General features: G+C 37.8%; 2 protein-coding genes across 3 annotated transcripts; both read right to left on the bottom strand.

The window, feature by feature from the left end:
- Positions 1–622: 622 nt before the first annotated feature.
- Positions 623–4,258, bottom strand: LOC121752244 (protein PHOX1-like). Of its 2 annotated transcripts, none has more exons than XM_042147212.1 (4): positions 4,071–4,258; positions 1,816–3,851; positions 1,496–1,720; positions 623–1,010 (listed from the first exon to the last, which is right to left on the bottom strand). In XM_042147212.1, exons 2-3 carry the CDS (start codon positions 3,800–3,802, stop codon positions 1,566–1,568), a joined length of 2,142 nt encoding a protein of 713 aa, XP_042003146.1. In that variant the 5' UTR covers positions 3,803–3,851; positions 4,071–4,258; the 3' UTR covers positions 623–1,010; positions 1,496–1,565. The 2 variants fall into 2 exon arrangements, with proteins under 2 accessions (XP_042003146.1, XP_042003147.1); XM_042147213.1 differs by having other exon boundaries at positions 1,816–3,847.
- Positions 4,259–5,537: 1,279 nt separating this feature from the next.
- Positions 5,538–9,564, bottom strand: LOC121752181 (calcium uptake protein, mitochondrial-like). Its single transcript, XM_042147112.1, has 7 exons — positions 9,055–9,564; positions 8,897–8,964; positions 7,655–7,878; positions 7,436–7,519; positions 6,911–7,124; positions 6,270–6,566; positions 5,538–5,987 (listed from the first exon to the last, which is right to left on the bottom strand). Exons 1-7 carry the CDS (start codon positions 9,380–9,382, stop codon positions 5,766–5,768), a joined length of 1,437 nt encoding a protein of 478 aa, XP_042003046.1. The 5' UTR covers positions 9,383–9,564; the 3' UTR covers positions 5,538–5,765.
- Between the last annotated feature and the right edge of the window lie 939 nt (positions 9,565–10,503).

The raw sequence follows: 10,503 nt of genomic DNA, 5'->3' as shown, positions 1-10,503 counted from the left end.
TGTTTTAATTTAGGGTTATTTGCACAATAAGTAGAATGTTTTATGTTCAAATTAAGTTATATGTATTCCTTGAAGAATGATGACTGAAGCTAGATTCAGATCAACTTTAATTTCCTCTTGCAACTCCATCACCCTCTTTAATACACCACATTTTTATCAAATTTTCTACTCCATCATAGCAACAATTCACAGTTTTCATTTCATTTGATGTTCTTCGCATTTTTTTGGGGAGGTTTGGTTAGAAGTTGAGCGCCATCCAAAACAGCTAGAGTTTGTTGAATAATTATTGAGGGTTCATCATAACAGCAGATGATGATTTTGAGGAAACTTATTTCTCTTATGATGTACTAATAAATAATAATTTGAACATGTAGCTATAGGAGAGAAAATTGTGAAAAAAAGGTCCATAAATCTAGAGAAGTGACACTTATTACATACTCACTTCAACTTCTCTTTTGTTGATTTGATTTTGGTAAAGAAATGAGGAGATGGATATCCATGGTATATACTAGACTATAATGCCAAAATACCAAGGATAGCAATAAGCTACAACAATAATTGGAAATTTATTGATATCCATGATGTATACGGAGTATAATAGGATAACAATAAGATACAACAATAATTGGAACTGTCCAAAAATTTCCACATAAATATGAGATGAGTTCAACACAGGAATAAAGGCAAAAGGTGAAGGTATGAAGATGCCAAGCTTAAAATCTAGTAACCCAAACAAATGCAATCTCTATTATATACCCACCCACAAATACTTTACAATTCAATCCAATTTCTATATGTATGCTCTCTCTCTCTCTCTCTCAACATCTCTACCCAAAAACATTGAGACTGGACCAGGCCCTTTAGATGGTGGAGCCAAACAACAAATCAAAAAACTCTGCAACAAAACAGACACAATATTGCCACGAACCGACGGGCAATTGAGACACTGAAGCGTGTTTTTCTTCGCTTCGACCAAACTGAAAAGACCCACAACAACAACTATCTGTCACCTGCAAGATGAAATGGCAATTTTCATTGGCTTATGAAAGTAACTTTTCTCAACTACAAAGGATTGTTTAAATGAATCTTGACATAGTTTTGGCTAAACAAGCTACCATCTAATGGTTAAAGTTTTTGTGCATTTCTAAACAAGTTCCCATCTCTCAACAGCCTTCAGTGGAAATTTCAAAGAAGAATGGCAAAATCAAGAGAAATAAGAAGCACTTTATGGTCGATTATCGTGTATTTAAGAAACGGCCCAAGTCCTCTTGGCATTAATGTCAAATCGTAAATTTGAAACATCTTAGGTATTTTTCAAATCAACCATCCCTTTCACACCTAGCTCTTATTAGAAACCTATTCTTCATTCTACACTGGAGCAATCAATTCACACCTTGTATCATATATTAAATGCAGCATTTGAGGTGAGAACGAAATAGAAAAGAGCATATATAGATGTTGGACGTAAAAAGTTAAATTTGCAGCATCTACTCACCTGGACCCTCAGGGGGTATTCAAGCAACCAGATGGCACTTAGAAATGATTCTGATGCTATTGCCTTCTATTTAGTGACCAACATTACGCAAAGATAAATCTCCATAAATGAATGAAGAGCGTCGCCTGAAAAGTGGTTCCATGTAGGTAGATGTCACACCAGATCGCCACGCATCAGAATCATACATCTCGTTCCATGCTTGTACTAACTCATCGACCTTGAATCCTACATTAAGCAAATAAGAGGTAAGGATGAGCACAGCCAGGTGCAAGAACCTTCTATGGAAAAAGACAAACAGGCAACAATAAACCATATTCTACCTTCTAAAGCAGTTTCATTCGAGCAATGATTCTTGATCATTACAGCAATATCCGTTGCTGATGCTCCTGCAAGTTCAAACTTTTCGACTGCGACCTCAAGGCATTCTTCCCAAGATGGTAGAGACAACTTATATTCCACAACAGAACGCTCATACAGCATTGTACCCCACAAAAGATAAATCTGGGACCTCACATTTGTAGCTTGCTCAGAAGCTTCATCTGCTGAGATATCTTTAAATAAACCACCCAAACCAAATTTCTGAAACAAAGCTTTATCTTTTTCAGATTTTGAGAGTCCATTAAGGCGCTGTTCTTCCATCTCTTCCCAGATTTGCATCCCTTTCTCCATGCTATCCTCAGCCTTGTTATATAGTTCCAGTATCTGCGCTGACAGGCCTATCTCCAAGTCGGACTTGCTCCCAAGTATGTAATACCATGAAAGCTTCGCTTGTTCGAATTGCTGCAGGCCAAGTGCAAGATACCCATCATAAAAGTCTGGCTTGACTTTTAGAGCTTCCTCGTACTTCAAGCCCGCCTTCGTGTATTCCTTTTGTGCCCAATCATAAGCATCTTTAACCTGCGCCAGGGAGGATTCAGTGGATTCAGATAAACTATCTTCAGCCGTAACCATCCTTTTCCTTGCCTTGGACAAGTGAACATTTCCCCAGTTAAACGATGCTAAAGCAGTTAACTCCTGGAACTTAGCTGCAGCTATGTCGAATAACTCTTGTGAATCTTCACTGGTAACAGTATCTTCGAGTGCTTCTGAATATAATTTCATCCCCATTTCATGAATATCCATGTAAGAATCACAGTCAAACCCGACATGACTCTTGAACAGCCTCGCAAAGTGGACGATCCAATCCTCGATACAAGTTGGCCCTTTGCTGTCTGCGTGAATGTTCTTTGTCACCACAAATGGTTCCTGATGGCCTTTGCTTAATGCTTCTTCAAAGCCGGCTCCTTCATAAACAGGTTCTTTGTCAGGACTAACTTCGGCAATGTAAAGTCTCAAATATCCTTGACGATCAGCCAGTCCCTCAGCTACCCTCAGCTCATCAGTTGTGGTGATGGTAACCAAATCACCTTCTTGATCCTTATACTTGATCAGCACACCCTTCAAACTGGGGAATCTGTCCACAACTATATCCCTCACCAGGCGAGCCCCACAATTCACAGGTAACTGTGCCCATCGTATATCCTCGCCATGAACCAATTTCACCGATTTCATAACTACTTTCTCTTCCTTAACACTTCTTTTCTCCTCTACAACCACCTTATCCTCTGTCTTCTTTTCCACAACTTCACTCACATTCTTCACCTGAGGCTCCACAACAGTCTTCTTTTCAAACTTATTGTTTTTCTTCCTTTTCCCTTTCTCTTTGGCAACCCTCCTGTTAACAGGTGCATGCGGGGTTGTAGGTGTTGTGGTAGGCTCAACAACCTCCTTGTCTTCGATCTGAAGACCACTTTTCTCAATCCCCCTCCTCACATTCTCTGCAATCTCCAACGCGGTGGTGTTATTAGGCTCCATGCTCAACACGCTATTCACATCTCTCAGCGCCAAGTCAAGCCTATTCATAGCCTCGTAGCACCTCGCCCTCCTCAGCAGAGCCTTACTGTACTTGGGAGCTACTTGAAGCGCCAAATTGCACTCGTTCACCGCCCTCGGATACTCACCAATCCCCATTTGCATATAACAAGCTGCCATGTTAGTCCGCAGCGACGCCACATCAATGTGATTCGGGGGCAGCAATTTGAGGGCTTTCTCGTACTTCAACATGGCGCCCTCGTGGTCGTGCCTCTGGTACAGCTTGTTCCCTTCCTCCTTCAGTTCCTGAGACATATTGATGAAAATGGCGGTGTCCTCGTCGAAAGCCGCCGCCGCCTTTGGGCTGCGCTCCGTAGCTTTGGCAGTTTTCGCGTTTGCATCATCCGATTTCGACCCTATCTGGAATTTCTTCCTAGCAGTAGTAGGCTTTCCCATATTCCTCCACTCCAACAACAGACAATCAAAAGCTCAATGAAAAACCTACCTTAAAACACATCAAATCAAATCAAATCAAATCAAATCAAATCAATCACAAATGACGGAATGCTTCCAAAAACAATCCTCGGTCAATAACTAGAAAACAACAGCAAAATCAATCTCCACAATCGGTTATTAATTTAAAACACTAAGCACTACCATAAACTACAGTTAAATCAAATAAGAAGAGCCTGAAACAATCCGAAAATGGAATAAAAGCGCATACCTCGGGAGAAGGGAGCTTTAAAGTTGAAAATCGGTAAATGGAGTAAAGAATATGGGAAAGGCAAAAATTTAAGCCTGAAAGCAAAAATAGGAAGCAGCTGAAAAGGATTTATGGGAAAGGTGAAGAAAAGGGATGTTTGTCATAAATTTCCAAATTCAACCTTCTCTGTCTAGGGTTTCCAATTACCCCTTGGCGGTCGCCTCCTCTCTCTTTTTAATTGATTATTAATTATTGATAAATTATATTCGAATTAGGCGTCAACGGGTCCACAGTTACGCGCCAGCCCCATTATTCGATTATTGAAATGTTGATTATTCAGCTTGATTCTCATATTAACAATACAAAAAAATATACTATATATTGACATACATTTTATCAAGCTTATTTTGACTTAATATTATACTCCCTCCATCCCGGACTACTCGCACATTTCCTTTTCGGCACGGAGATTAAGGAATGAGTGTATAGCAAAGTCAACAATTGCGGCTGTATGTGATAATTTTTACTAAAAATAGAAAAGGTGCAAATAACTTGGGACGCCCAGAAAGGAAATAAGTGCAAGTAGTCCGGGACGGAGGGAGTATAATTTAACTTATAGGAGTAGTATTTATTCATAAGAATTTTTTTGACTTTTTTTTTACTTTATTTCTTATGTTCTTTCTTCTCCAAATCAATCTTTTTGCAAATTTTTTATTTCGAGTAATTTCAACAAATTTTACATTATTATATAAACAACAGAGATTATATGTTGATTTCATTACTTTTTTTGTAATTGTTTGTATTTTATTTTGCTTTTGTAATACGGAGTATTTTAGCTTTACTATATTTTTATATCAGCGTTTTGTACTCCTTTTATATAAAAGAAATACTACTACAATAATTATACACCCAAAATCACTAAGAAATGGAGTACATTTGACTTGTACTTCTCATTTTTAAATTGTTGCTTATGAGTTATGACATGGTACTATGAAATTGTTTGTGAATTTCATGAATGGCTTGTTTATTTGTTAGATAAATAATTATATCGGGAATTATAATTTCGTGGAATATGATTATGAAATAAGTATGATTCAATCGATTATTTATTATGTGTTGGAAATATAAATAAAAATTGGTACAATTTTAAAATTATTATCAATCAACTTAATTCGATTAACTAATTTACATAATAATCGAATTAACTAATTACAGTAATAAAATACGTTTATTCTGCAATACGACTACTAATAGAATCATTTATGTTATATTTAATGGGGATAGTGGCGTGTAACTACGCGCTCAAGAGAGAGTGGCTGTCGCCGAAATGGACAGCGCAACTACGATGCAATAACAAATCATTTCTGGGACCCCCCATTTTCAAATTTATTAGGTTTAAATGATAAAATGGCATATTCCTCGTTCAATGCATTTAGATATTTGTGCGACTGAGAAAAAAAATATTCAACAGGAGAGTCGATGATAATATAACATGAAAGATTAATCTACCCTTGCAATAATCTGTAATATGTCAATACAATGTTATTAGTTGTTACGAACAGAAAGACAAGTCCAGTCTGTTAACACCAAGGAAAACTATCATTAGTCACTACAGAAATGGTTGTAATTCGAATTCCCCTTTTATATAGAAGTTAAAAGACAAATCTGCCCTTGCTATAATTCCAAAATCAACAAGGCCAAATAAGACTTGTCAATTCACGAGGACAGCAACTTAGTAGTAATCGAATTTGCATTTGAACAATGCCAACAGCACGACAGAAAGCTGAAGAAACCTGCTTCTGTGGGCTGAGCTATGTCTCTCTCTCGCTTTTGCAGAACTCTCACAAACTCGTCAGAGCTTAGGCTTCCGTCTTCGTTTGTGTCGAAAACGTGGAAGATGACATCGAGGACATTGTCGGTGAGATAGACCCCACAGACCTGCATAGATTCAACAAGTTTTTTAGGTGTCTGAGGTGTATATTGCGCAAACCATTTTAAAACTCGGATGCATGGACAATGTACGATGATGAACTGTGCAGACCAGATCAAAGGCAATCCTTACGAGCTATCATTGAACCCAGGAATACGAACATTGTTCCCATTGCTGTAAGCATATCATTGAAAGAACAAGCATGGGATCTTTTTCATTTGTTTACGATAAACTTTGGCTTTCAGAAACAAAAGAAAGAACCGAGCAGAAAGCAGAGATTGAGGACCTACTTGTTGGGCAGCTCTTTGTAGATCCTTCCTTGTCAACAACCCATTCATATGTCCAAAACTAAAAAGTGCCAAGGAAAATGGCTGCAATTTTTTCCGTATCTCGGCAAAGCTTTTAAATTCCTCAGGGGTAATGCGAATATTGTGAATGTTTGGCTGCTGATCTAAATCATCAACACGATCAAGCAGCTTGCTCAGGTGCTTTAAGTCAGCTGATGCAACCATGGACAACGCAAAGTCCTTGGCAGATATGGTCCCTCGTAACTTGTAGTCATAATGAGCAAATTCTAATTTCACCATCTGTAAAGTACTCAAGAAAATTAATCCATATAACCTCACTATAGTAGCACGAATGGAATGGTGTACGAAATACCAAGTATGAGCTGAAAGGATTTCAATGATCATGACAGTAGCTACAAGGATATACCATCATTTGCAGGTACAAACAACTCCATTCGTCAGGTCACCCAAGTGTTGATGCCAACATAATGAAGGATGCTACTAGCCCTTCCAGGAACTAGTGGTTACTATAGCAAGTGGCACAGAGCACTTGGGCTATTAACCGTTATACCATGATACACTAAATTTAATGAGGTGACTACACTAATTTGTAACTTTCCAGATGGAGGATAATATGAACTTACTTCATCATGCAAATCTCTCAAGAACTGGACGAAAGTCTCGTGTTCCAGAAGATCTTTGCCATTCCTTCCAAAGAAATGCTCCACCAAGCCTCCATTTTCCCCTGGACCACACAATTTGTGCCCTGCACGAAGTCCATCACAGTGTACAGCACCTTGCCTATTGTGAGCTTGCATCAAAGTCATCACTTTTTTAAACTCCTCTCTGTCTATTTTCCTATTTCAGATAAAGTAAAATATAGTATCAGCCTGGGAAGAGGTTTGGGCACTTCTCCACAGATAATATATTACAGTGGTGATGGAAATAACCCAACCTAAGAGATGATATTATTAGTATAGGTGCCAAAGCTGATATGTTGAGGAAGAGGTTTCAACAGGGATGGGGCCCATACATACCCATCTATTATTTTATGTGTCCAAGAAAAAACTTAGCAAGCCTATTCATATGGTGCACAGTCATGGACAACTGTTAGAAGAACTAGTCAATTAGGCAAAAAAATTAGCAAGCCTATTCAAATTTGCACCCACCCATTGCAGTCCAGGTCAAACATCTTGAATGCTACTGAAAAGCTTGATTCTGGAATACTAAGAAGTGTAACAAAGAATAAGTACCTGTCAAAGAACATTAGAACTAGTCAATTAGGCAAAAAAATTCACAGAGAATGAGCATTACTTGAAACCATGCAAAATAAGCTGAAGAGAAAAAAATAAAGAAGTATGTAAACACAAGAGACAACGATAACTTACTCTTTGAATGATATTAGACCATCACTATTTGTGTCAAAAAGCATAAAAAAGTTCGACGGCGCACAATGCAATTCACCCGGAGGCCTTTCCCCTCTGAGGTATCCATCTCTTACAAGGTGAGATTCAGATGGAGGAAATACGGGAACAAGTGCTCGCATCAGATCAGCTGGTGTCATAAAAACTTCTCTATCATCGGCGAGAACGGAAGCAAAATATTCAAACACCTTCAGCACGAAAGATTGGTGATATATAATTTGCTTATTATATTAGTGACAAGCTAGCATAAAAACACAAAAACAGAAAAAAATAAATGTCTTGAAAATAATGAAACAAACAAAAAAGAAATATGTCCACCATTGCAAGACCACCGAGAGAAAACTAAAGATCTCACAATTCATTGTTACTCCACTATTTAGTTTTTATTTCTAGTCTAATTACTTGGCATTATCTTTCTGAAAGTATAAATCTTATTCGTTCACATTCTATAATTTAATGAAACCCTGCAGTTTTAGGTTCAGAGTACTGGTTTAAGTTTGAAACTGAAAGGTTTACTAACTAAATTGCGCTAGAATTAAATAGACTATGTATGTAATTTTTTGTCATCCCAGACAAAAAATTACATACATAGTCTATTTAATTCTAGCGCAATTTAGTTTCTCTACTAAATCCAAGTTATGCCAGTATCACCTGCAGTAATTTGTGCCAAATAGCTCCTCTTGAAAATCAGGTTTTGAGAATCCCGAACTATGACTCTACAGAACCGTGCATAAGGTTTTCAGAACCTACTGCTCCTCGTTCAATTCTCTCAAACTACGAACAATATTACCAACACTACAGTAAGGATTCCTTCTCTTCCTTGGTTGACGATTATAACAGATGCAAGGCTGACATAGTTTCACTAGTAAATCCCTTCGGAGCTCCACATACAAAGATGTTCTACGATTCTATCAGCCAAAAGACGAAACACGAGGGATCTTACTGAACCTCAGGATTTCAGCTTCAACCTTCTAAGCTAAATCAGAATGTAAAAGCACCAACACTCACAGTCAAACCTTTTTGTAATTTCGTATGCAGTTATTCCATATCATTGATGAACAACCAACGATAAGTAACCAAAATAAACAAAATATTCGGTTTGCTCCAATCAGTTAAGCACAAATTAGGCCGAACGAGTGCAGTGGAGACAATTCTCACAATAAATTCGAACACATATTCTTCATTTTGGCGGATAAAAACAAATACCTTCTCAGGAGGACTCCTCATTCTAATGCGTCTCTCATAATTAAAAAATATCTTCCTTCTATATGTTTCTGCAAAACACAACAAAACGTTCTTAATTCACTACTTCGTAAGCAGAAAACACAAATCAAAATTCTAAAACAAAAGGTTATTCCGTATACCTCCGAAGATAAATTTCGATTGACTATTCTTTTGAGCTGGAGACAATTGAGCAACGGAGGCGGATAAAGGAGAGAAGTCAGCGAATGATATCTGCGGTGGAGACGACGAGAAGGAGTGAAGAGAAAGGGCGACGGCGGAGCTAGTAATAACTCCGGCCGTAATCCATCCTAGCAAATTGATTCGGCGATCGTCTCCAGAATTACTCTGACACTGCGCAGATTCACGAGATTGATCTGCGACGGAGAATTGACGGAGTTGGAAGCGCTGTGCGGCGGAGAAACGGCTGGTCGGTGGGGAAGATCGACGGAGAGCTGACCAAACAGACATAATTCTATCCGATTTCGTTGAGAAAATAAGCGCAAATGGCGATTTATTTACTTCTGGTTAAAATAGCTGCCGCCAAAGTCGCTGAGGAGTTGCCGCTTTAGTAAGTCGCGTTTCCATAATCGTATCGTAATTAGATTTGATTTTGTAATTTCTAAATTCAGAGAAATTACTTAGATATTGCAGATACTATAGTCAGATTCTACTGGATTATTTGTGGAAAATAAACACTATATTTATATTAAATCAAATCAAAGGCCTCTACTTTATACAAAAACTGTCATTTTTCTATAAATCAATAATTGCCAATGGCCACCCAAATAACCTTTGAAAATAGGTGGAAAATACTGGATAAGATTTGGTTGAAATTAGAAAATTAGTTGATTGAGATGTATATTAATTATGTTTGTTAGAAATAGTAATTGTTATCCATTAAATATTTTGTACGTGACAATCTAATTTTATGTCATTATAAATTTGTAATCATAATTGTTATAAGCAAAAAAGGCGATTCCGTCGTCTTGGCGGCCCCCCACACTCCGGTCCGATATCATGTGAGAGGGTTAAATTAGGGTACGTAGTAGCCCGTTAAGGGGGAGGCCTTGACCAACTGGTTACCAGAAGCCCATCTCCCAAGGCATCACACTTCCGGTCCGACAGGTGCATGAGAGATGGAAGCAACTATACGACAGCAGTGGAGTTTGAACTCATGCTCATTGCAGCAAGATCTGTCCTTCCACTGCCAACTGTGCTACGCTCCTATATGCAATAATCATAATTGTTATGATTATAGATGGAACAGTGTTGATTGCCTCGTGTCAAATTTCTATTTGTAACCAGAAAACCAGGAGACACTTTACAAATACTAACAACACTAAAGTGTGAAAACTATGTGCTTATCAAATCAGACAAGTGGCTGATTGAGAATTTTACTTTTTTGCTTGATTGATACTCCCCTTGTGAGTATAATACTGTAATAAGTAGTTTCATTTAATTTATCAGTAATGAAAAGTAAATAAAGTAAGAAATAATAAAATATAGAGAAAAAGTAAAGAGATAAAATACTAAAAAAATGATGTCCCAAAAAAAATACGAATTATTTAGCGAGGGAGGTAGGGAGTACT

The sequence above is a fragment of the Salvia splendens genome, chromosome 10, assembly GCF_004379255.2.
Source record: "Salvia splendens isolate huo1 chromosome 10, SspV2, whole genome shotgun sequence".
In the NCBI taxonomy this organism is placed as follows: Eukaryota; Viridiplantae; Streptophyta; class Magnoliopsida; order Lamiales; family Lamiaceae; genus Salvia; species Salvia splendens.
The sequence above is the reverse complement of the archived record's forward strand: the minus strand, read 5'-3'. Positions and strand labels throughout refer to the sequence as shown.

Bases quoted from the DNA above. Each gene is read 5' to 3' on its own strand.
- LOC121752181 (XM_042147112.1), bottom strand. From the start codon at position 9,382: ATGTCTGTTTGGTCAGCTCTCCGTCGATCTTCCCCACCGACCAGCCGT. The intron at 8,965-9,054 runs GTATACGGAATA...TGTGTTTTGCAG, and splicing joins ATCGAAATTTATCTTCGGAG to AAACATATAGAAGGAAGATA. The intron at 5,988-6,269 runs GTAGGTCCTCAA...GAATCTATGCAG, and splicing joins TACAAAGAGCTGCCCAACAA to GTCTGTGGGGTCTATCTCAC.
- LOC121752244 (XM_042147212.1), bottom strand. From the start codon at position 3,802: ATGGGAAAGCCTACTACTGCTAGGAAGAAATTCCAGATAGGGTCGAAA. The intron at 1,721-1,815 runs GTAGAATATGGT...TGCTTAATGTAG, and splicing joins GAATGAAACTGCTTTAGAAG to GATTCAAGGTCGATGAGTTA.